At 39.2% G+C, this 23,088-nt stretch overlaps 5 protein-coding genes across 10 annotated transcripts; 4 read left to right on the top strand and 1 right to left on the bottom strand.

Moving 5' to 3' along the window:
- Positions 1–1,830: 1,830 nt before the first annotated feature.
- On the top strand, positions 1,831–3,051 carry W03H9.2 (RRM domain-containing protein). 2 transcript variants are annotated; one of them, NM_001267494.3, is made up of 4 exons: positions 1,831–1,912; positions 1,958–2,307; positions 2,380–2,614; positions 2,670–3,051. In NM_001267494.3, exons 2-4 carry the CDS (start codon positions 2,060–2,062, stop codon positions 2,679–2,681), a joined length of 495 nt encoding a protein of 164 aa, NP_001254423.1. In that variant the 5' UTR covers positions 1,831–1,912; positions 1,958–2,059; the 3' UTR covers positions 2,682–3,051. The 2 variants fall into 2 exon arrangements, 1 of the variants encoding a protein (NP_001254423.1); NR_051891.1 differs by having other exon boundaries at positions 1,878–1,912; positions 2,670–2,751.
- Positions 3,052–3,563: 512 nt separating this feature from the next.
- Positions 3,564–12,380, top strand: cacn-1 (Splicing factor Cactin; the record flags this gene model as incomplete). 3 transcript variants are annotated; one of them, NM_001267493.5, is made up of 7 exons in its annotated part: positions 3,564–3,608; positions 3,661–4,008; positions 4,096–4,409; positions 5,348–5,547; positions 8,966–9,423; positions 10,327–10,708; positions 11,880–12,380. In NM_001267493.5, 7 exons carry the CDS (start codon positions 3,574–3,576, stop codon positions 12,114–12,116), a joined length of 1,974 nt encoding a protein of 657 aa, NP_001254422.1. The 3 variants fall into 3 exon arrangements, with proteins under 3 accessions (NP_001254422.1, NP_001254420.1, NP_001254421.1); NM_001267491.3 differs by lacking the exons at positions 3,564–3,608; positions 3,661–4,008; positions 4,096–4,409; positions 5,348–5,547 and having other exon boundaries at positions 9,005–9,423; positions 11,880–12,116; NM_001267492.3 differs by lacking the exons at positions 3,564–3,608; positions 3,661–4,008; positions 4,096–4,409; positions 5,348–5,547; positions 8,966–9,423 and having other exon boundaries at positions 10,355–10,708; positions 11,880–12,116.
- On the bottom strand, positions 5,630–7,862 carry K09E4.1 (Protein kinase domain-containing protein). Its single transcript, NM_064551.9, has 3 exons — positions 7,641–7,862; positions 6,524–6,847; positions 5,630–6,271 (listed from the first exon to the last, which is right to left on the bottom strand). Exons 1-3 carry the CDS (start codon positions 7,812–7,814, stop codon positions 5,666–5,668), a joined length of 1,104 nt encoding a protein of 367 aa, NP_496952.1. The 5' UTR covers positions 7,815–7,862; the 3' UTR covers positions 5,630–5,665.
- A 486-nt stretch (positions 12,381–12,866) lies between the features above and the next one.
- On the top strand, positions 12,867–18,059 carry algn-3 (dolichyl-P-Man:Man5GlcNAc2-PP-dolichol alpha-1,3-mannosyltransferase; the record flags this gene model as incomplete). Of its 2 annotated transcripts, NM_001267489.2 has the most annotated exons (8): positions 12,867–13,006; positions 13,929–14,340; positions 14,388–14,498; positions 14,951–15,080; positions 15,145–15,230; positions 15,945–16,581; positions 17,289–17,396; positions 17,559–18,059. In NM_001267489.2, the coding sequence occupies 8 exons, from the start codon at positions 12,877–12,879 to the stop codon at positions 17,847–17,849; spliced, it is 1,905 nt and encodes a 634-aa protein (NP_001254418.1). The 2 variants fall into 2 exon arrangements, with proteins under 2 accessions (NP_001254418.1, NP_001254419.1); NM_001267490.3 differs by lacking the exon at positions 12,867–13,006 and having other exon boundaries at positions 13,955–14,340; positions 17,559–17,849.
- Positions 18,060–18,758: 699 nt separating this feature from the next.
- On the top strand, positions 18,759–21,755 carry nuaf-5 (Arginine-hydroxylase NDUFAF5, mitochondrial; the record flags this gene model as incomplete). 2 transcript variants are annotated; one of them, NM_001383988.1, is made up of 4 exons in its annotated part: positions 18,759–18,930; positions 19,024–19,158; positions 20,093–20,614; positions 21,449–21,755. In NM_001383988.1, 4 exons carry the CDS (start codon positions 18,847–18,849, stop codon positions 21,647–21,649), a joined length of 942 nt encoding a protein of 313 aa, NP_001370103.1. In that variant the 3' UTR covers positions 21,650–21,755. The 2 variants fall into 2 exon arrangements, with proteins under 2 accessions (NP_001370103.1, NP_001254417.1); NM_001267488.3 differs by lacking the exons at positions 18,759–18,930; positions 19,024–19,158 and having other exon boundaries at positions 20,099–20,614; positions 21,449–21,753.
- Positions 21,756–23,088: the final 1,333 nt, after the last annotated feature.

Here is a 23,088-nt window from a genome sequence, read left to right as displayed (position 1 = left end):
AGGAAATCATTATGTTTCTTCTGCAATTTTTCCAAAGCGCTCCGCATTTTCGCAAATTCCGCTGTCATTTTTTTAAATTATTCTAATAATTTTTTTAGCGGAATAAATCAGTATGGATCCGCCAAAATGGCTCTGCAGCAATGGCTGGGAAAAGATCATCAACCGAAAGAGGTAAGAGTTTTTCGGAGTTTTCACGATTGTATTCAGTAGTTTCAAATTTCAGCTACGTCGCTGCGGATGAAATCACACTCGACATTCTCCAGAAACTTGAGCATCAGAGCAGGCTGACAGTCCGCGTTCCATTGAAAGGGAATGATGCTTCGCCATTCGACGGTCATATCTGGTTTAAGAGCGCCACCCAAGAAACTACTAAACACGCACCGCGTTACGAGAATACAATCGTGAAAACTCCGAAAAACTCTTACCTCTTTCGGTTGATGATCTTTTCCCAGTCATTGCTGCAGAGCCATTTTGGCGGATCCATACTGATTTATTCCGCTAAAAAATTATTAGAATAATTTTAAAAAAATTATTAGAATAATTTAAAAAAATGACAGCGGAATTTGCGAAAATGCGGAGCGCTTTGGAAAAATTGCAGAAGAAACATAATGATTTCCTTCAAGAGGACTACTCGATGGACGGGTCTCGCAGGGAAGAGTAGCGAAAAAGACATGTAGCGAAAAATCCATCATTGAGAAAAAAGTGATTTATCGCCACGTGACCCTTTTGCTAAGCTTATTTGGAGGACTTTTTGAAAGGGTAGCCTGTAGGCATACTGTAGTTATAGCATTTAGTGGTACGGTATTGGTACTGTATGTACTGTAGGATCACTGTGGCGTTACTGTGGTTTGCTAAACGCCCTGTTTTTGTCTTCTAAGGAGATGAAGAGAGACTGTAGGAAATCCGCGTACGAATGTACTCCAATACACCAGCATAAGAAGAAACGACAGCATACGAATGTACAAAAAAATTGACAGCATAGGAAGACGCCAGCATAAGAAATGGCAGCATAGGAATATAGGCTATAGTAATGTAATGTTACGACTGGGTGAAAATCGAGAATCTTCGGGAATGTTCGAGAAATTTCAAGAATTTATTTTAGAATCTTATGGAAAGTTCTGAATAAAAAATAATTGTTTTCACAAATTGCGATACTGCAATTTTTATTGCAACTTTGTTGAATGATTCAATGAATAACTTCTACAAACTATCTTTGAGTTTTGGAAAACGCCAGTCGGTCGGAGCGCGTCTTGGTTTTTATGTGGTAGTCAAAAAGTCAAAAGTGCGAATGTAGTCTTCTTAAAGTAGCTATTTTTCAGTCAGTAGCGAAAAAGACATTCAGTAGTCAAAAAGACAAAAGTGCGAATGTAGCTATTTTTTCAGTCAGTAGCGAAAAAGACATTCAGTAGTCAAAAAGCAATGTAGTCAAAAATCCAGTAGTCAAAAAGTGTTTCCTCAATTAATTGATCAATTCCTGAAAAAACAAATTTCTTGAGGTCGCACGGAAGAAATACAGCAGAAATACCTCGGGATCCCGATCTGTGCCACTGGAGCAACGGAAACCTCAACTTCTGAGCTTGAAACATGCAAAAAATAAAAAATATATATTGTAAAAAGAGACAAGGAAGCTTTTCTATCTTCATTTTGAAATACTCAAACAAATATTTTGCTTAAATTTCATAAATATACCTCGGGTTCTTTCTTCTTCCAATTTTTCGCCCTCTATTCCGTGACGTCTCCCTATTTGCACTGAGTCTGCATTCTGACGTGACGGTGTTTGCAGACGCGGCATCACATTTTGCGGTAATTTCTTCCTTTCGAAAATAATTTTTTTTCGTGTTTTCAGCTGATATTTCCTCAATTTACACGCTTTCACGATGGGAAAGAATTCGAAAAAGCATAAAAAAGAACGGTAAGTCAATATCATCCGTCCGATTCCGACGAAGAGCGGCTTCAGAAGCGGCGCGCCGAGCAAAGATCGCTGAAAAAAATGAGGAACGCCGTCAAAATGAGATAACGTTTGATAAGTGGGTCGCCAAGAAAAGTACATTGAAAAAGTATGGAAAATGGCGTAAGAAGCAGGAGGCGAAGAAGCTCGAGTCGGCAGAGGAGAAACGAGCCCGGAAAAGACGCGAAACGAAAGGATGCTGACGCAGAGGACTTCGGTTTTGAAGAAGTGGAAAACCAGGAGCCGGTCGAAGCTCCGAATAAGCGAGCAACGAATTCAGCGAAGGAATTCAACTTGGGTGTATGCCGACCAGAAGCTGGAAATCATCGGGAGCTCAAAGAAAAATTAAAGATGATTGGGTACGGATTTTTTGAGACGTGAATATTTTTTATTAGAAAATCTATTTAATTTAAACAATACCGATATTTCAGAGTTGACGATTTCGATGATGTCGAGTACAGAATAATGCCGCTTCAGAACTCCTTCTCCGCGAAAATCGTTAACTTTTCAGTTAAGAGTGCGGAATCGGCCGGAAAAATCGCCACCCACATCAAATTGGATGATTGGAAGAACATTTTCGCGCCTGCCACAATGATCAGTGGTTTTTTTGAGCCTGTCGTCAAGAGCTATCTCGAGCAAGCTCTCAAGCTCGAAATGGTGAAAAAGGTAATAAATTACAGAAAATTAAAAGTCTAAGTTTTGAAATTTTATGCATTGTCAGCGGCTGGATTGAAGGCTCTACGGTGTATTGCGAGCAGCGGCACCAGGATTCTACCACCGCCGGCCCGCTCTCTCCTCTTCGACACCACCTGTTAATATTTTTATAATTTAATCCGATTTCTGCCCCTTTTTGTTATTTTTTTTCAATTTTATAATACTTAATATTTCTATTTCTCCTTTTTCTTTTTTCTAATTGTAATGTAATACCACTTCCCGCCCGATCTCCTTTCTCTCACCACCGGTTAATATTGTTTTGTGAGTACATTTTGTTTTTTTTTTTTAATTGATCCGTTTTATATTTTTCATAATCATTCCCTGCTCTTTTTTTTGTAATCTTTCAAGATTTTTAATTTTTTAAATTTATAAACTTGTCTTCAGCATTATCCTAGTCCACTCTCTCGACTCTTTAGTTCTGAAAAGTATTCAAAAGTTTATGAAATACAATAATTATTTACAATAGAATTGAGACCCGAAGAACTCGGGGGATGTCCAATTGGGGGGATTACCAACTCGGGGGATTGGCCCCGCCCACAGAACCGTGGCTTGCAATACGCCCATTTCTGCAACTGCCGCACGGTTTTAAAACTGTATTTTTCTCAATAGAGCGAGAATTAACAAGAAAAAATAATTTTAAAACCGTGCGGCAGTTGCAAAAATGGGCGTATTGCAAGCCACGGTTCTGTGGGCGGGGCCAATCCCCCGAGTTGGTAATCCCCCCAATTGGACATCCCCCGAGTTCTTCGGGTCTCATAGAATTTCCTAGGAAATTCCTATTTGCACTGAGTCTGCATTCTGACGTGACGGTGTTTGCAGACACGGCATCACATTTTGCAGCAAATTCTTCCTTTCGAAAATACTGTTTTCGTGTTTTCTGTCGATTTCTCTTCAAATTTCACGTGTTCACTATGGGAAAAGATTCCAAAAAGCATAAAAAAGAACGGTAAGTCAATTAATCATCATAAAATTCACGAAAATCATCGAAAAAAATGCAGAAGACGAGAGAGATCGCCTTCAACGTCCGATTCTGACGAAGAGCGGCTTCAGAAGCGGCTTGCCGAGCAAAGATCGCTGAAAAAAGATGAGAAACGCCGTCAAAAGGAAGAAATGAAGAAAAACGAGTCGGCCGAGGAGAAACGAGCCCGTCGAATGGAGAAAAAGATGCGAAAAGACGCGAAACGAAAGGATGCCGACGCAGAGGACACGCTGATTCCGCCAGAGCTCAATTATACGAATCTTAATAATCCATTCAACGACACAAAGCTCACCCAGACGTTTGTCTGGGGCAAAAAGTTGGAAAGAGAGGGAAAAAGTGGTCTGACACAGGATGAGATCACTAAACAGTGAGTTTTTGGTAGAAAATCGAAGAAAAGTGTCAAAAAATTCGATTTTTGACCTTAAAATTGAAAAAAAAACGATCGGTTTTCCAGAACAAGCCAACGGATCCGAAAAAACCTGCACGAAGCCGCCGAATTCAAGCGTATACGTGATTCGCGAGCCGCCGCCAAGGAAGACATGGAAATGATGAAACGTGACGCGGATCTCCGTGCCGGACAAATTTCCGACACAAAAGAGCGCGAATTTCAAATGGATCAGATCAAGGAGCGAACTCGGATTCGTATCGATCAGGGCCGAGCCAAGGCGATCGATTTGCTGTCGAGATATGCGAGATTTGCCGACGAGAATCCACATACGGCGAAAATTCCCGATTTTGAGCTCGAAAATCCCATGGAATACCTTAAAGGTAGAGAGATGATCTACTGAAAATCGTGAAAATTTGGAAAAAAAATCGATTTTTTCAACACAAGCCCAACTTATTCCTGAAATAACTGAAAAACACAGGATTTTTGCCGAAATTCCCCAATATTTTGTCCGAGAGGAGTACACGGTGGCCTGGAAAACTTGATGACGTCATATTTTAAACATTTACTCGATTTTTTCCAGAAAAAACCTGAAAAAACAGGATTTTTCGATTTTTGCTGAAGTTCCTCAATATTTTGTCCGAGAGGAGTACACGGTGGCCTAGAAAACTTGATGACGCCATATTTTAAAAATTTACTCGATTTTTTTCCAGAAAAAAACTGGTTTTTCTCGATTTTTGCCGAAATTCTTCAAGATTTTGTCCGAGAGGAGTACAAAATTCATATTAAGTAGCGGAAATTAATTTTCCAAGAAAAAACTATTTAATTTTCTTTTAAAAATTCATTTTTGTCGGTTTTTCCCTGAAAACTCTAAAATTCAGCAAAATTTTGTCCGAGAGGAGTCAAAATTCATATTTTTCAAAATTAAACCACTTTTTCAGTTTAAGAATCATTTTTTTCCTCGAAAGTACTAAAAAGTATATTTAAAACTCTGAAATTCGGCAAAAATCCCAATTTTTTCCTGCCAAAAAGCCCTAAAATTCTGAAATTTTGCGTATTCTGAGATTTTTAATCGAAAAAGTCCAATTCACATCAATTTTTAGAAAATTTACACGCTTTTTTCAGAAAAAAATTGGAAAAAAAATTTAAAATTCCAAGAATTGTCCGAGAGGAGAAGTTACTTACAAAAAGTTACTTTTTCCAGTTGAAGAAGCGTTTTTTTCACTTTCAAAATCCTAAAAAAAAAGTATATAAAACTTTAAAATTGTGTCCGAGAGGACTTCAAAAGTGGTGGCCTAGAAAACCCAATTTTCTCTTCCAGCTTCATGCAAATCAGTCGACGACTACGAGGATCTCATCGAGGACATCAAAACGTACAGAGAAGTCGACGGATGGGCCAAAAACGAGACTTGGTGGATGGATGTTACACGAATCGCCGAAGACGAGATTCAGAAGAAGGCCGCACAGAATCGAGGTGATGTGCATGCGAGTGTGCAGACAGAAGTTCAGAATATGTTCAAGGTAGAGTGCCTGAAAATGCTGAAAAATTAACTTGAAACTTTAAAAATCCTCCGGCAAAAAGCCCAAAAATTGACCCTATTTTCCGCACAATATTTAAATTTTATTCAAATTTCAATCCCTATTCCGAGTTCTCTTCCTCAACCGCCGGCTCCTCTTCCTCCGCGATCGTCGGAATCTCATCGGCACGGCACGCCACAAAACGTGGAAGCTCATCCGGCGTCGGCTCCCGCTCGAAATCCATATTCTCCTCGTGATCCGTCACACCTCCGAGCTCCTTGTAGATTTGCTCCGTGAGCCCTGCCAACTTGACATATTCCTCCTCCTCGACAACCGAGTATTCCTTGGCGATAACCACTTCGGCAATCTTGTGGAACACCTCTGGAAGCTCCGCGAATTCCTTGCTCTTCTGGAACTCGGCCTTCTTGACTCCAGCCTCTTCGCGGCTCAGACTTCCCCATGGGAGCTCGCCGAGCACCAGGTGAACCAGCTGGTAGAACCATGTCTCGAGATCCTGCCGGGCGCCAACAAGACCATCGTCACTGCACGGAGCATAATCCAAGCAGCCAGCGTAGCTAGCAATCGGAGCTCCATCATCACCAGAAATGTTCTTGACCAAAGACGAGATGTCCGCCATGAAGAGGTGACGGCTTGCCGCATCGTAGTGGAAGCTGTTGAGATCCATGTTGCGGACGAGGTAGCCATGCTTGTGAGCACATCGGATCACCTAAAAATGAGCAGTTTATCAAGAATTTCTACAAAGTTCCGTGAAATTGACAGAAATTCTGGAGATTTCAAGCAAAATAAGCTGAAATTGAGGCTTCCATGGTAGGCAGGCGCCTGCCTGAGATCGCCATGAAGCCAGGCAGGTAGGCAGGCGTTCCAGCGCCAACACGGGAGCTCAAGCTCCGCCAGAAGCCTAGACAGCCCGTTCAAGCTTCAGAGCGATTCCAGCTAGGACCTCCAGGAGCCAACTAACATTGAGCACATCCTCGGCCAAGCGTCCAGCCGTCCCAAGCGTGAACTTGTTCCGCATCGCAAAGCACTGCTCCAACGTCGGTCCACCACGGAAGTACAGCGACATGTGCCACGCGTCGTCGGTCAGAAAGATCTTGTGAACTTGCGAGAAGAGCCGCCAGTCCTGAAGCTCGGCTTCCACCTTGCACAGGAATGCCGCCTCGGCACGAACCACATGAGTCAGCGCGTCGATCGGTGCGACGCGGACGACGAGCTCTTTTCCGTCGGCGCTGAGCCCGAGGAACGTTCCGCCGACCTTGTCGTCGTAGCCGATTCGTTCGAAGATCTGGAAATTGTGGTTTAATTTTTGGAAAATTGGGAAAATCGATGAATTTCTGAGTTTTTTTTTCACTTTTCCAAAGACTAGCAGTTTTGCGGAAAATCGCTAAAATTTCCGGCAAATCGGTAATTTGCCGAAAATCACAATTTTCCGGCAAATCGGCAAATTTCTGGAATGAAAAATTTCCGGCAAATCACCAAACCGGCAGTTTGCCGAAAATCACAATTTTCCGGCAGATCGGTAAATTTCCGGAATTGAAAATTTCCGGCAAATCACCAAACCGGCAGTTTGTCGAAAATCAAAATTTTCCGGCAGATCGGTAAATTTCCGGAATTGAAAATTTCCGGCAAATCACCAAACCGGCAGTTTGTCGAAAATCAAAATTTTCCGGCAAATCGGCAAATTGCCGGAATTGAAAGTTTCGGGCAAATCACTAAACCGGCAGTTTGCCGAAAATCACAAATTTCCGGCAAATCGGCAAATTGCCGGAATTGAAAATTTCCGGCAAATCGGCAAAAAAATTTGCCGGACGGCAATCGCCGCCCACCCCTAATCGACAGTGCCAAAAACTGCATTTTTTGGTGATTTTTTCGCTAAAAAAAAGTCCGGACAAAGACGGGAAGCCTGAGTTAAGAAGCCCAAGCCCAGCCACAACCTTCGCTGCGTGGCCGGGAAAGAGAAAACTCGGCCACCGAATTGTTCGCGGCCACGTGGCAAATGTGCTTGAAAAACGACGAAAACCTGAGAATTTTGCGGGAAATTCCTGGGTTTTTCACAAGATTTTCGAGTCATTCCTTACCTGAACTTGCCCGTCGACCACATGATCCGGCTGGTAGCACGGGATCCCGTTGATCAGCTCGTACTCGACGTTGTGCTCCTCGAAGAGCTCCGATTTTTGAGCAGCTGACGGCGGTGGAAGAGCCGGTCCGATGGCTTCTTGCTCAAGCTCCTGATGCTGCTCCATTGTGTCCATTTTTCGTCGAATTTGCCTCTTGTTGAACGTTTTGAGTGAAAACAATTTCTCAAACTGATTCGAATAGTCGAGAATTTCTGAAGGGACGTGGTTTTTTTTTTTGGAAAAAAATGGTCACGTTTGTGAAAAATTGACAAAACAATGAAAATTAAATTTAAAAAAAAAACAATTATTTTTGCTGATTTTAACGGAAAAATCTGGAATTCAAGCGATTTTACTGATTTCCAGCCAAGTTTTTGAAAAAAGAGCTGAAAATTTCCTATTTTGCTCACTTTTCAAAAAAGAAAAAAGTACAAAACCACATTTGCCGAACATTTTCGGCAAATTCGGCAAACCAATTTGCCGGAAATTTCAATTCCGCCAATTTACCAGTTTGCCGGAAGTTTCAATTCCGGCATTTCATCAATTTGCCGGTATTTTCCATTCCGCCAACTTGCCGATTTGCGGGAAATTTCAATTCCGGCATTTCATCAATTTGCCGGTATTTTCCATTCAGCCAACTGGCCGATTTGCCGGAAATTTCAATTCCGGCATTTTACCAATTTGCCGGAATTTTCGATTCCGCCATTTTACCAATTTGGCAGAAATTTCAATTCCGGCATTGTACCAATTTGCCAGAAGTTTCCATTCCGGCAATTCATCAATTTGCCGGAAATTTCAATTCCGCCAATTTACCAATTTGCCGGAATTTTCAATTCCGGCATTTTACCAATTTGCCGGAATTTTCGATTCCGGCATTTTACCAATTTGCCGGAAATTTCAATTCCGGCATTTTACCAATTTGCCGGAAATTTCAATTCCGGCATTTTACCAATTTGCCAGAAATTTCAATTCCGGCATTTTACCAATTTGCCGGAAATTTCAATTCCGGCATTTTGCCGGTTTGCCGAGTTGCCGGAAAACTTGTTTGCCGCCCACCCAAAAAATCCAAAAAAAGTACAGATTTCGAGGAAAAAAACCAAAAAAATTCAAGCTAAGAGCATGATTTTTGTCAGTTTTGTCAATTTCATTGAAAAATCAAAAAAAAAACATTTTGAAACGGCTTTTATAACTTATTTTCAGTAATTTTTTGCGGAAAATTGTCTTTTTTATCGCAATTTGAGCCGAAAACTCTGAAAAAAAAAACTCAATTTTCCCCCGAATTTTTCCAGAACAAATCAATCGATGAGCTGCTCAAACTGGAAGACCAAATGGACGCAAAAATCCGCGGAAACAGTGGAAACAAGGGTTACTGGCAGGATTTGGACGATCAGCTGAAGGTTTTTATCGCGCGGAAGCGACTCCGCGAGCATCACGGCCGTGTGCTCCGGCTCCAGTTGGCAATAATTAAGGAAGAGCAGAAAAAGGAGATTCAGCAGCAGGAGTCGGAAGAGCTCCTCCCGGTGGCTGAAGTTCCACCACAAGTGAAAATTCAGAAGGAAGAGGAAGAAGAGGAGGAGGAGGATGAGGATGATGAGAAAATATCGAAGAAAGTTCGGAGAAAGATCGATGTGCAGACGCTTGATGATCCGGAGCTCGATGAGCCGGAGAGGGAGAGAAAATGGAGAGCACTGACGGGAGATCAGTTGGATGACGTCACTCGGGAGTTGTACAGAATTGGATGTTATAGGTTTAGCATTTTTTTTTTGGCAGAAAAACCGTAAATTTTGCAAAAAAATTTCACAAAAATTGGTTTTTATTCACTGAATTTCACTGCAACTTTTTCCTCACGAGGGACGAAGAAAAGTGGTTTCTAGGCCATGGCCGAGGGGCCGACAAGTTTCAGCGGCCATTTATCTTGCTTTGTTTTCCACGTGTTTTTTTCGTTTTTTCTTAATAAAACAGATAAATAAATATTTTTTGCAGATGCTAAAACAATTTCCAAGTGAAAAAATTATGTATTCAGTGGGCAAGCAGCGGTGAAAGTGGTCAATGTAAAATGATGGATTACGGGAATACAAAACCTAAACTTTTTCTGAAACATGATACATATGATGCTTAGATGCTGAAATTACCTGATTTTCATAACGAGATCGCTGAAAAAGTTTTGAGGTTTTCAAAATTCAACTTTTTGTGCGAAAATCTCGACTTTTTCACCAAAAAAGTTGAATTTTGGAAACCTCAAAACTTTTTCAGCGGTCTCGTTATGAAAATCAGGTAGTCTCAGCATTTAAGCAGCATATGTATCATGTTTCAGAAAAAGTTTAGGTTTTGTATTCCCGTAATCCATCATATTACAATGCCCACTTTCACCGCTGCTTGCCCACTAAATACATGATTTTTTACTTGGAAATTGTTTTAGCATTTGCAAAAAATATTTATTTATCAGTTTTATTAAGAAAAAACGAAAAAAATCGATGAAAAACGAAAGAAAACAGGCGGAAAACAAAGCAACATAAATGGCCGCTGAAACTTGTCGGCCCCTCGGCCATGGCCTAGAAACCACTTTTCCTCGTCCCTCGTGAGGAAAAAGTTGCAGTGATAATGTGATTTTTTTGGCATGAAAGAAATCTCCAAAAAATCAATTTTTCAGTCCTACCTACATCAGCGCCGACGACACAATGCCCGGAATCGAGATCCTGGATGAGCAGGCCGACGTGGATAATCTAACAGAACGTCGTAACAGGAATCGTGGAACACTTCCATCATCCTCCGCCGCTTCGTCAGGAGCTCCACAAGGAGCATCATCGAAAATGATGGCAATAGCTCGTGAAGGGATGGAAGCCGATGAATCGATATTCGGAGCCGAAGAGCAACTGGCGGCTCAGCGACACCTCTGGTCGGATAAATATCGCCCACGCAAACCGACATATTTGAATCGTGTCCAGACTGGATTCGACTGGAATAAATACAATCAGACGCATTATGATCAGGATAATCCGCCGCCGAAGATTGTACAGGGATACAAGTTTAATGTACGGAGAAACTTTGGAAAAAAGCCTAAAAAAGCTTGAAAACTTGAAAAATAGCTTGAAAGTTTGGAAAAAGGCTTAAAAATTTGAACTGAGCTTAAACGTTTGGAAATAAGCTTGAAAACTTAGATATAAGCTTGAAAATTTAGATATAACCTGGAAAATTTAAAAATAAGCTTAAACTTCTAAAATTAGCTTGAAAATTTGAAAATAAGCCAAAAAATTCGGAAATAAGCCAAAAAATTTGAAACTAAGCTTGGAAATTTAAAATAAGCCAAAAAATTTGAAACTAAGCTTGGAAATTTAAAAATAATCTTGAAAATTTGAAAATAAGCCAAAAAATTTGAAACTAAGCTTGGAAATTTAAAATAAACTTGAAAATTTGAAAATAAGCTCAAAAATTCAAAAATAAGCCTAAAATTTTAAAATAAGCTTCAAAATTCGACTATAAGCTTGAAATTTGAAAAAAAAACCTGAAATTTTGAAAATAAGCTTAAAACTTCAAAAATAAGCCTAAAAATTTGAAAATATGCTTTAAAATTTAAAATAAGCTTCAAAATTCGACTATAAGCTTGAAATTTGAAAAAAAAATCCTGAAATTTTGAAAATAAGCTTAGAACTTCAAAAATAAGCCAAAAAATTTGAAAATATGCTTTAAAATTTAAAATAAGTTAGAAAATTCGACTATAAGCTTGAAAAGTTGAAAAAAAGCCTGAAATTTTGGAAATAAGCTGAAAATTTGGGAATTAGGCTTAATAAATCTAAAAAAAAAAGCTTAAAAATTCGGAAACAAGCTTATAACTTCAAAAATAAGCCTAAGAATTTTAAAATAAGCTTGAACATTTTGTAATTGAGCTTAAAATTTGGAAATAAGCTTAACATTTCGAAAATGAGCTTGAAAAATTGAATTTTTTAAAATATTTTTTTTTTAGGAAAAAAGTATTTTGAACAAAAAAAATTATTTTGAGCCGAAAAAATAATTTTTTAGATCTGAAAAAAAAAATTTTGATATTCAAAATTTCAGAAAAAAAAACTCCATTTTTTTAAATAATGGTTTTTTTCTGCAATTTTTGTAAATTTTCAGTCAATTTTAAAAGCCCAAATCATGGAAATTTCGATTAATAAAATAGCTAAAATTTCCTAAAAAAATCAACCATTTTTTTTCTTTCTGCAGATCTTCTACCCCGACCTCCTGGACATGACAGTGGCGCCAAGATTCGGCTTGACTTCGTGTGAAGACCCAGATTTTGCGATAATTCGCTTCAAAGCAGGACCCCCATATGAGGATATTGCCTTTAAAGTTGTCAATCGAGAATGGGAAACTCTTCATAAAAATGGATATAAATGTCAATTCCAGAACGGTGTCTTCCAGTTGTGGTTCATGTTTAAGAAATATCGCTATCGTCGTTAATTTTTTGTATTTTTCTGTTTTTGTTTTTTTTTCACTGAAAAAGCCTATTTTTACAGTTTTTTTTGTGGAAAAAATCCGTTTTTTACAGGAATTTTCAGTGAAAACTGTCTATTTTATTTCCAGTGAAAATTAATTTATTTGTTGTTTCTTTTCCTAAAATTCAATCCCATAAATTTTGCGATTTTCCTATAATTTTCCCGTTTTGAAAAAATCAGTTAAAATTGCTGAAAATCAATATTTTTATAGAAAAAAAAAATTTTAGTATTTTTTTGGCGAAAAATTTCTGAAATTTGGATATTTTTCCACTAAATTTTAGTTTTTAAAAAAATTATTTTTGGAAAAAATTCCCTTTTTTTTCGGAAATTCAAGAGAACTTAAAAAATACCGATTTTTAGAGTTTTTTTGTGGAAAAAAACCCGAAATTTTACTTTTTTCTGTGATTTTTTGAGCAATTTCTGATTTTTTTTTTGAAAAAAATTCGAGTATTTTTTTCGGAAATTTCAAAAAAAAAGAAACATAAAAAACAGACAATTTTCGATATTTTTGAATAATTCCCGAATTTTTAGTGTTTTCTGGAATTAGAAATTCTCAAAAAAAATTTTATGTTTCAATATTTTTTGAATTTTTTAGAAATTATTCTGATAAAAATTCATAAATTCTTTAGAAAAATGCCCAGAAAACTGAAATTTTTCTTTAAATTTCCAGAATTTTAAACAATTTTCCAAAAAAAAATCAATATTCTTGTTTCAGATTCCACAAAATGCGAGAGTTAATCTCTCGGCTAGTGGTTGGCCTATTTTCGGTCAATGATACGGGATTTAGAGCAGTTGCGGCGCTGCTGATGATTGCCGAAGCCGTTTTATCACATTTAGTCATTTTAAAAGTTAATTGTAAGGATTTCAGGCTTTTAGGCCACCGATCTGCAACTGGTGGCCTAGAATTTCGGGTTTCTAGGGCACCAATATGGAGCTGGGGAGGCCTAGAAATCCAAGTCACTAGGCCACTAATTTAAAGCTAGTGGGCTAGATATTTAGACTTTTGGTACTTGCAATTTCAGAATTCTAGGCCACCGATCAGTAACTGGTGGCCTAGGAATCTAGTTTTAGCCTAGAAATCCATGTTTCTAGGCCACGAACGTACAACTAATGACCTAGAAGTCTTAGCTCTCCAGCGACTGATTCGCAACTAGTGGCCTAGTTTTTACTATTCTAGGCCACCAAGCTACGACTGGTGGACTAGAAATACAAGTGCCCGGGTGACTAATTGACAACTTGTGGCCTAGAATTCCAGATTTCTAGGCCTTTAATATAAAGCTAGTGGTCTAGATTTTTATATAGCTTATAGCTAGTGGCCTAGAAAAGCTTATAGCCAGTGGCCAAGAATTGCAGGCTTCTTGGCCACCAGCTTATAGCTAGTGGCCTAGAAATCCTACCTTTTGAACCTTTTAGCCTGCCAATTTAGATCTAGCGGCCTAGTTTTTACTCATCTAGGCCACCACCCTACAACTGATGGCCTAGAAATACAAGTTCCCGGGTGACTAATTGAAAGCTTGTGGCCTAGATTTCCAGGTTCCTGAGCCACCAGTTGGTCTTCAACTAGTGGCCTAGAAATATAAATTTCTAGGCCACCAACCTAGAACTAGTGGCCTAGAATTTAAGGTTTCCAGGTCACCAATGAAGCAATGAAGCAACTAGTGGCCTAGAAATCGAGCCTTTTACCCTACCCGATATCTAGACCTAGTGGCCTAGTTTTTACTCCTCTAGGCCACCACCACCCTACAACTGATGGCCTAGAATTTGCAATTTGTTGCAGACACCGAAATCGACTGGAGCACGTATATGCAACAAGTCGAGTGCTACGTGAACAAGGGGATCCTCAACTACACGCAAATCGGCGGTGACACGGGTCCCTGCGTCTACCCGGCCGGCCATCTCTTCGTCTTCCGCTTGCTCCACTTTTTCACGAGCTCCGGCCGCAATATCCGCGCGGCTCAGCACATTTTCCAAGGATTCTACATGTTTAATCTATTTATGGTCTTTCGAATCCTTCACAAGACTATGCGGATCCCGCCGATCGTGCTGCTTCTCGTGTCGATCACCGGCTATCGGATACACTCGATTTTCGTGTTGCGGCTCTTCAACGATCCTCTAGCTATGATGCTCTTCTACGTGGCAATGGATCGGTTTTTGGAGCAAAAATGGCTTGTCGGATGTGTTTTTTATAGGTACCAGGTGCTTGCTCATGGATCCGAAAAAATCGATATATTTCCAGCCTGGCAGTATCGATTAAAATGAACGTGTTGCTTTTCGCGCCGGCGCTGTTCTTCACACTTTTGCTCAACAATAGTTATATGGCGACGTTGGGATATTTGACAGTTTGCGGGTAGGTTTGGCCACCCCGTGGCTGCGGAAATTCTAGGCCACCATGGGGTGCAGCCCGTGGCTTAGCTTCATAGGTTTCTATGCCATCAGCTTCAAGTCTGTGACCTAGTTTTCTAGATTTCTAGGCCAGGAACTTCAACTCCATGGCCTAGTTTTCGAGAGCTCTATGCCACCAATTTCAAGTTTGTGGCCTCGTTTTCTAGACTTCTCGGCCATCAATTTGAACTCCGTGGCCTAGTTTTCTAGATTTCTAGGCCGTCAACTCGAACTCTGTGGCCTAGTTTTCAAGAGCTCTAGGCCACCAATTTCGAGTTCGTCGCCCAGTTTTCTAGTATTCCAGGCCACCGATTTTAAAGTTCGTGTGGCCTAATTTTCAAGAGCTCTAGGCCACCAATTTGAACACCGCGGCCGAAATTTCTCTTCCGTGGCCTAAAATTCTCCACACATTTTCAGGCTAATCCAACTGTACGTCGGTGGCCCATTCCTCCTCTACGACTGGAAATCGTATCTGCAACAATCCTTCGATTTGGGCCGAGTTTTCATGTTCAAATGGACTGTCAACTGGCGATTCTTGCCCGAAGAGGTACCCCCCCCCGCTGGGGTTACTGTAGTTTTTTTTTGGGAAAAATTCCGATTTTTTTTTGCAGTTTTTCCTCGACAAGCGATTCCACGCGGCACTTTTGGTTGGGCATTTGACGTTTTTGGCGGTTTTCGCGTCGTACATGTGGTTTAGGTAAAGATTTTAGGGTTTCTAGGCCATCATATTTGGGAAGGTGGCCTAGAATTCTGGGGGTTTCTAGGCCTCCAATTAGGAACTTGTGGCCTAGAATATTTACAGTTCTTAGGTGGCCAATCACATCAGTGGTCTAGAATTTTTAATTCTGAGGCCATCATTTTCAAGAATGTGGCCTAGAACCACAGATTCTTAGACCACCAGTCTAAACAAGCCGCCTAAAATTAGAGGATTCTAGGCCACCAGTTTGGTACAAGCGGCCTAGAATTCGCATTTTCTAGGCCACCTGCCTGAAATAGTAGGCAAAGCCCACTTATTTTAAGGTCGTGGCCTAGAATTCGGAGATTCCAGGCCACCTGTTCCATACTCCATTTCTAGGTTCATAGGCCACCAATATATATATATATAATTGATGGCCTAGAATTTGTAGCTCTTAGGCCACCAATTTAAAATCCGTGGCCTAAAATTATATGTTCTCAGGCCACCAATATGTCCTAGAATTATTGGCGGCCATCAAGCCAAAAATGAATTTCCAGACGCCTAAACGGCTTTCATACCTCCATCCAACTGTGGCCAGTGGCCTAGAATCCCTAGGATCTAGGCCATCGATTTCACGCTTCTGGCCTAGCTTTCAGGGCTTCTAGGCCACCAATCTGCAATTAGTTATCGGGCTTCTAGGTCATCGGGCTTCTAGGGAAACATATATATTTCCAGACGCCTAAACGGTCTCCGCACCTCGGTCTACCTACGTCTTTTCGAAGGCATCACCACCACCACAGGCGCCGTCGAGACCTACTACGCCTTCTGTACCTCAAATCTGATCGGAATCGCCTTCTCCCGATCCCTTCACTACCAGTTCTACAGTTGGTACTTCCATCAGATACCGTTCCTTCTCTTCTGCGACTATCCCCACGTGGCAAGTGTCTCCACGATTCCGTGGCGTCAATTTCTGTGGAAAGTACCGTTGCTCGCCGCCGTCGAGCTCAGCTGGAACGTCTATCCATCGACGTGGTGGAGTTCTGCGTTGCTCCACGTTTGCCACGTCATCATTTTCTGGCATCTAATCGTGACGAGACCCGCGCGACCTGGCGATTCAGTGTCCAGGGAGACGCTCCGAAGGCTTGAGCAGCGGCAGAAAATGCTTGAGCAAGAGCTCCGAGAGCATGGACAAGTTGTGCCGAAATTCAAATTTCCAGCGTTTTTGGAAGAGCAGCAGGAAGAGCAAGTGGATGTTCGGAAGAGGATGAAGCAGCCGATTGGGGAGAAGAGGACGAAAAAGCAGTTGGATGCGGAATTTGAGACGTATTTCGAGGAGCAGATGGACGGATTTCGGGAGGAGCACACGATTTATGTGCGGCAAAATTTTTTTTGAAAATCTAAATTTTCAAAAAAAAAATGGCAAAAAAAATTAAAAAAAATTTTTTTTGGAAGTAGTACATTTTCTAATTGTTTTGAAATCGATTTTTGATTTTATTTTTGGTGAAAAAATAGTCTTTTTCGAGTTTTTTAAGAAAAAATTCGAAAAAAATCCAAAAAAAAATTTTTTTTAAAGACTTTTTTTCAATTTTTTCATTACAAAAATTTGACATTTTTGAGAAAAATTGGAACATTTGAATTTTTTGGAAATTAGAAAAAAAACCTTTTGAAACAAATTTTTTTGGATTTTTTTAAAGGTGAAATGAGATTTTTTTTCAAATTTTTCAATAAAAAAGCTGATTTTTCAATTTGAAAAGTTGCTTAAAAAAAATCGAATTTTAGAAATTAGTTTCAATTTTCCGAAAAAAAATTCAAATTTCCGTGCGGTTTTGATTTTTTAGCTGAATTTTTTCAAAATTATTTTGAAAAATCGAATTTTTCTGAAAATAAGCCGAAAAAAGAGAATTATACACTTCCTAATTGTAAAAAAAAATCAATTTTTGAATTTTTTTGGTGCTAAATCTCAAGAAAAAAAAATTATGTGAAATTAAAAAATTAATAATTTTTTTCCACTAAAAAAATTACCACAAATTATAAAAAATGAGTTTTTCAGTAAAAAAAAGTAAATTTTCAATTTTTCAGTACACCCACGATGGAAAACCGCAAGTTTCTGGGCTTGCACCACTGGATAAGCCGGAAAAAATGAAGATGCACGAGAAAGTTGCAGCATTATATACGCAGGCGCTGAAGGTAATCGGAATCCTGGAAATTTTACGGAAAAAAAAATTTTGAATCGAAAATTTTCAAGAATTTCCAAAAAAAAACACTTATTTTACATGAATTTGTTGCGAATAAATTACGATTTTCAGCACATAAAATTACAGAAATTTCCCTAAAAATTCGAATTTTCAGCTACAAGCTCAATTAAATCCCAATGAAACTCCAACAACATGGAAATCATTCAAATTTCCCAAAAATGCCGACAAAAACCTGCTGGAAAGCTATCTGAAGCTTCACGGAGCAGGAGCACAACAAGACTCTGAAGAATCTGAAATTTCCTCAGCCGAAGAAGAAGCTTCAGACGACGAGAATAGCGGTGAGGAAGAGCCCAATACGGAGAAAATTGAGCAAAATTCGTGTAAAGCTGAAGCCTCGGAGCAAGAGAGCAATGGAGGTGTGAGGCGGCGAATTTTGGTCGATTAAAATTGGATTTTTGGCTGGAAGTCGATTTTTAAACCAATTATTTTGTTGTTATTTATTGATTTTTTCACTTTTTTTTCCCAAAATTCGGGGTTTTTGTATATATTTTTCTGTTCCAAGAAAAATTCAGTTTTTCTTTCAAATCTCGGGGATTTAAATAAATCAATTTTTTTTTCAATTGGCAAAATTTTTTTAAATGAAAATTGAGGTTTTTCTGCTTTGAAATATTTTTTTTTCTACAAAAATTCAAATTTTATCGATTTTACAACGAAAATTTTTCAGAAATTTCAAAATTTCCAACAAAAAAAAATCTAAATTTCAACAAATTTCAAGAAAAATATCCCAGAAAATTCCAAAAATTTTAGTTTTTTCCAAAAAATTCGATTTTACAGAAAAAAAAATGAACGTGGCCGCGAAAAACAATTGGTGGCCGAGTTTTCCAAATTTTTGAAAATCGAAAAAAAATTTTTTTTTTGTTCAAGTATCAGCACTTTTTAAAGACAAAACCCTTTAAAAGCTTAGCAGAATTTTTCTCAATCGGTGGCCGAGTTTTTCGACTCGGCCACGCGAAAAAAATTCACCCGGGGTCTCGACGCGACATTCTTTGTTAATGTAAAAAGGTGTGCGCCTTTAAAAGGAATACTGTGGAATACAATTTAAGTTTTTTTTTAGCCATTTGTATGTAAAAAATTGAGTGTAAATGAATTTTTTAACGTAAAAACTGAAAAATTGATAAAAATTCGCCTACAGTACTCTTTAAAGGCGCACAGCTATTTGTATTTTATTTTTTTTCTTTAAAAATTTTTTGAATAATTTTTTAAAAAGTTTAAATTCGAATTTGGCGGGAAATTTGAAAATTTTTCAAAAGAAATTTTTTTTTTCAATTTTTTTCAAACCTAATTAAATTTCCAGAATGATAATCCGACTCCGTCCACCGTCCCAAAAAAGCCTGCAACGACTTTTCTCTACCACGTGCCACGTGGACTCGGCGAGCACCAGCATGGTTTTCGACCGGCAAATGAAGCGAGGCCAACGTGATTGGGCAGTCAGGCAGCCGGATTTCAAGGCGGCTCAATATTTGAAGGTAGCCTGAGCCTGGGAAAAGATTTTGGAGACGTGGTCTAGAAAAAAAATGAGATGAAAACTCGCGGCCACCGAAATTCTGATTCTATTCCAGGAAGAAATCGGATGGCGTGTCGCTGATAAGGTGTTCGATTTGACGAAATTCAACCCGCTGGTATTGGATATCGGATGTGGTGTCGGACATATCGCTCCGCACTTGATTAAGGAAAATGTGGGCAAAATTATTCAGGTTAGGGTCTTGAAAAATTTAATTTCTGGAAAAAATCGACAAAATTTGAATTTTGACCCAAACTTTTAAGTTCGCGCCATTTTTTCAAATTTCGAAAAAAAAATTAAATTCGGAATTTTCCTAAATTTTTTGAAATTTTAAATTTTATTCAAAAATACTGAATTTTGAAAATTTCGCGCCAAAAATGTCAAAAATTTTGAATTTCGCGCCGCCAAAAAAAAATTTGAGAAATTTAAACTTAAATTACTTTCAGAAAAGCCACGTGTGGTGTCAGAGTGTCACTTTTCGGCTTGATCTACGTTGATCTACAAAAAATGCGGGAGAAGAGACGCAGAGTTCCCAACTGATTTCGTATAATTAAGAACTTGCTGACGTCACAGTTTTTTCGTCGAAAAATTCCCGCATATTTGTAGATCAAACGGTGATGGGACAGCCTGTGGCACCACATGAAAAGCGCATTTTTTTGGAAAAATTGAAATTCCCGCCAAAAAATACAAAAAAAAATCAAAATTTGAATTTCGCGCCGCCAAAGTTTTCGAACAAAAAAAATTCGAATTTGGCGGGAAATTTAAATTTTCAAAAACAACTTTTTATCAATTTTTTTTCTCAAATTCCTCACTTGGTGCCAGGCTGTCCCATTACGGTTTGATCTACAAAACATGCGGGAATTATTTGCCCCAAAAAATGTAACGTCAGCACACGTTCTTAACCATGCGAAATCAGTTGAGAACACTCTGCGTATCTTTTCCCGCATTTTTTGTAGATCTGCGCGTAGATCAAAACGAAATGAGACACGTGACGAAAAAGCAAAAACTATCATTTTTCAAGAAAAAATTAACTCGAATTTATTTTTAAAAAAAACCACAAATTTTGATTTTTCGCCGAATTTTTCACTAAAAATTGTTTTTTTTTTTAATTTTCTGCTCATTTCCAGGTAGATATGAGCGGCGGAATGGCCCAATCCAGTGCAAAATGCGAGGATCCCGAAGTGATAGTAGAACGTCGTACCGTCGACGAGGAGACCCTTGATGGCTTCCATGAGAACCAATTCGACCTACTTCTCACCTCAATGTCCGCTCATTGGATCAACCACCTACCTCAATGGATGCGAAAATGTCATGATATCGTGAAGCCTGATTGCCCATTCATCGGCTCAATGCTCGCCGAGGACACGCTCTACGAGCTCCGATGCTCTCTGCAGCTCGCCGAGCTGGAACGCATCGGCGGAGTTTCTTCGCATATCTCGCCGTTTGTTAAGACGCAGGATATTGGAGGACTTTTGTCGTCGGCGGGTTTTGATATGATTACTCTTGATTCGGATGAGATTCAAGTTGGATATCCGAATATGTTTGCGTTGATGTATGATCTTCAGTTGATGGGAGAATCACATTGTACACATCGGAGAAATCCGACGATTCGGAGGGATGTTCTCGTGGCGGCTGAGGCTATTTATCAGGTACCTACCATGCCTACCTGTCTGCCTATGTGCCTGCCTTTGTGGGGGCGGCAATCGCCGTTCAGCAAATTTTTTGTCGACCAATTCGGCAAATAGGCTTATTGCCGGTTTGCCAATTTGCCGGAAACTTTCAATTCCGGCAATTTGGCCGATTTGCCGGAAATTTTTAGCGGGGTTTTTTATAAGACTTAAAACTGTGCCTTTTTGAACATTTTCCCCGTTTTTTCTGGATGTGTCTGCCTACGCGCCTACCTACTATACCTCCCTACTAAATCGGCAATATGCCAAAAATCAAAATTTTCGGCAAATCGACAAATCGGCAATTTGTGTGCCTGCCTACCTATCGCCTATTTAAACAAAAATTTTCGAAATTTCGATTCTTGTTGATTTTTTAGAAAGCATAAAAATTCGAAAAATTCGGCAAATCGGCAATTTGCCAAAAATCAAAATTTTCGGTATATCGGCGAACCGACAAATTGCCAGAATTAAAAATTTCAGGCAAATCGGCAAACCGGCAATTTGCTGATTTGCCGATTTTGTCAACAAGAAAAAATGCCGCACGACAATTGCTTAATCACCTCTGACATGCCTGTCTGCCTATATGCCTGCCTTTGTGCCTGCCTACCTATCGCCTATTTAAAAAACAAATTCGAAATTTCGAAAAAAAATTTTTTTTTTAATTTTTGTAAAAATTCCATAATTTTTAGCTTTTCAAAAAGAAAAATCTACAGTTCGATTTAAAAAAATTTAATACGAAAAATTTAACATAAGGCAGGCGTAGGCAGGCGAGCATTTTCGTACCAAAAATGTTCCAAAAATTCCACTTTTTTGCAGTCAATGTACTCATCCGACGGAAAATACCCGGCCACATTCAAAATCGTGTCATTTATCGGCTGGAAGCCTGGCCCGAATATGCCAAAAGCAGCGAAACGTGGATCGCAGACAGTTTCTCTGAAAGATATCGGAAAAATCGTCGAGGATCCGGAGATGATGAGGAAAATGAGCGAAAAGGATGGAGTGGATAAGAAGAAATAGCTTTTTTTTTGTTGTGTAGATTTGTTTTAAATTGATTTTAAATAATTTGCATTTGAACATTTTTGTTAATTTCTAGTTTTTTTTTTCAATAAATAACTCTGTTTTTGCTGCAAGCTTGTTTAAAAACACGGCCATGTGTCGATTTACGCCCTCGTGTACTCCTCGAGGAGAACTTTGTTTGAAAATCTCAATTTTTGTCAAATTTTCAGTGTTTTACGCGGAAAACAATGTAAAAATTACGATTCTACCATTTTCACAAAAATTTTGAAGTCGATGTGCAAGCGCGCTCTAATGCAGCTCTCCGTCCCCATAATAATTTTAGTCTCGTTAGGATTTTGGCGGCAAAACCGTGAATTCAAACATTTTAAATCATTTTCTCGTTGTTATTAATGATTTTTATGTGTAAATAATTTTAAAAATTAAAACAAAACTCTCAACACGGGCTTCAGGCCTTCCTCATAGGATTTTTCGCGCTCCATTGACAATCGCCCGCCGGACAACGCGTGGGAAAGTCGTGTACTCCACACAGACAAATACATTTAGTTTTACAACTAAAATCGAGCCGCGACGCGACACGCAACGCGCCGTAAATCTACCTTAAATATGGCCGAGTTAAAATGGCCTAGTTCGGCAAACTCTTCCATTTCAATTTATGAGGGAAGCCAGAAGCGCGTGATCTCAACAAAAATCTATAATATATCCGCAGCAACAAAAGTTTAAAACTACAGTACTCCTTAAAGACGCTCACCTTTTTGTAATCATCAAAAAAAATTGTGTCGTGTCGAGACCGGGGGTACCGTATTTTTTGGCGCAAAAATTACAAAATTACAAAAAATAAAATTAATTACAGTCATTGAACACCCCCCACGTGGACGGATGTTTTCCGCCTGGAAACCGAAACTTGCTTCTTCAAAATGGGTCCCCCACCGGAAATTGAACTCGTCGTTTCCGGATTCTCCATGTCTCAAAACACGAAATTCTCCCCCTTTTGTCGTGTGTGTGTGTGTGACGCTATTTTTCGGATTTTTTGGAGGTACCTAGGTGTGAACCAAGAAAATACACGAAGGAGCCGCCCCATTATATAAATTGGCTTGGCCGAAAACAACTTTTTTCGTGTTTTTTCCCTGAATTTTTTGGAATTTATGTTTTTTCTCCCTTCCAGTCACGCCTAAGCCTAAACCAAATCCTGAGCCTGAGCCTGAGTCTGAGGATAAGCCTAAGCCTAACCCTAAGCCTAACCCTCAGCCTGAGCCCGATCACAAAACCACATTTTGCGAAATTTTCGTTTGCCGAGGGTTTGCCGATTTGCCGGAAGTTTTCAATTCCGGCAACTTTCCGATTTGCCGAATTGTCGGAGATTTTAAATTCCGACAATTTGTCGACTTGCCGGAAATTTCAAATTCCAGCAATTTGCCGATTTGCCGATTTGCCGGAAAAAA

This window comes from Caenorhabditis elegans, chromosome II, assembly GCF_000002985.6.
Source record: "Caenorhabditis elegans chromosome II".
NCBI classification, from domain to species: domain Eukaryota; kingdom Metazoa; phylum Nematoda; class Chromadorea; order Rhabditida; family Rhabditidae; genus Caenorhabditis; species Caenorhabditis elegans.
This window is presented reverse-complemented; position numbering and strand designations above follow the sequence as displayed.

What these genes read in the sequence shown, in the direction of transcription:
- W03H9.2 (NM_001267494.3), top strand. Translation starts at nt 2,060, where the DNA reads ATGGAAAATGGCGTAAGAAGCAGGAGGCGAAGAAGCTCGAGTCGGCAG. An exon ending in GAAAAATTAAAGATGATTGG is followed by an intron (nt 2,308 to 2,379) that starts GTACGGATTTTT and finishes CCGATATTTCAG; the next exon opens with AGTTGACGATTTCGATGATG.
- K09E4.1 (NM_064551.9), bottom strand. Translation starts at nt 7,814, where the DNA reads ATGGACACAATGGAGCAGCATCAGGAGCTTGAGCAAGAAGCCATCGGA. An exon ending in TGGTCGACGGGCAAGTTCAG is followed by an intron (nt 6,848 to 7,640) that starts GTAAGGAATGAC and finishes CACAATTTCCAG; the next exon opens with ATCTTCGAACGAATCGGCTA. An exon ending in TGGCCGAGGATGTGCTCAAT is followed by an intron (nt 6,272 to 6,523) that starts GTTAGTTGGCTC and finishes GCTCATTTTTAG; the next exon opens with GTGATCCGATGTGCTCACAA.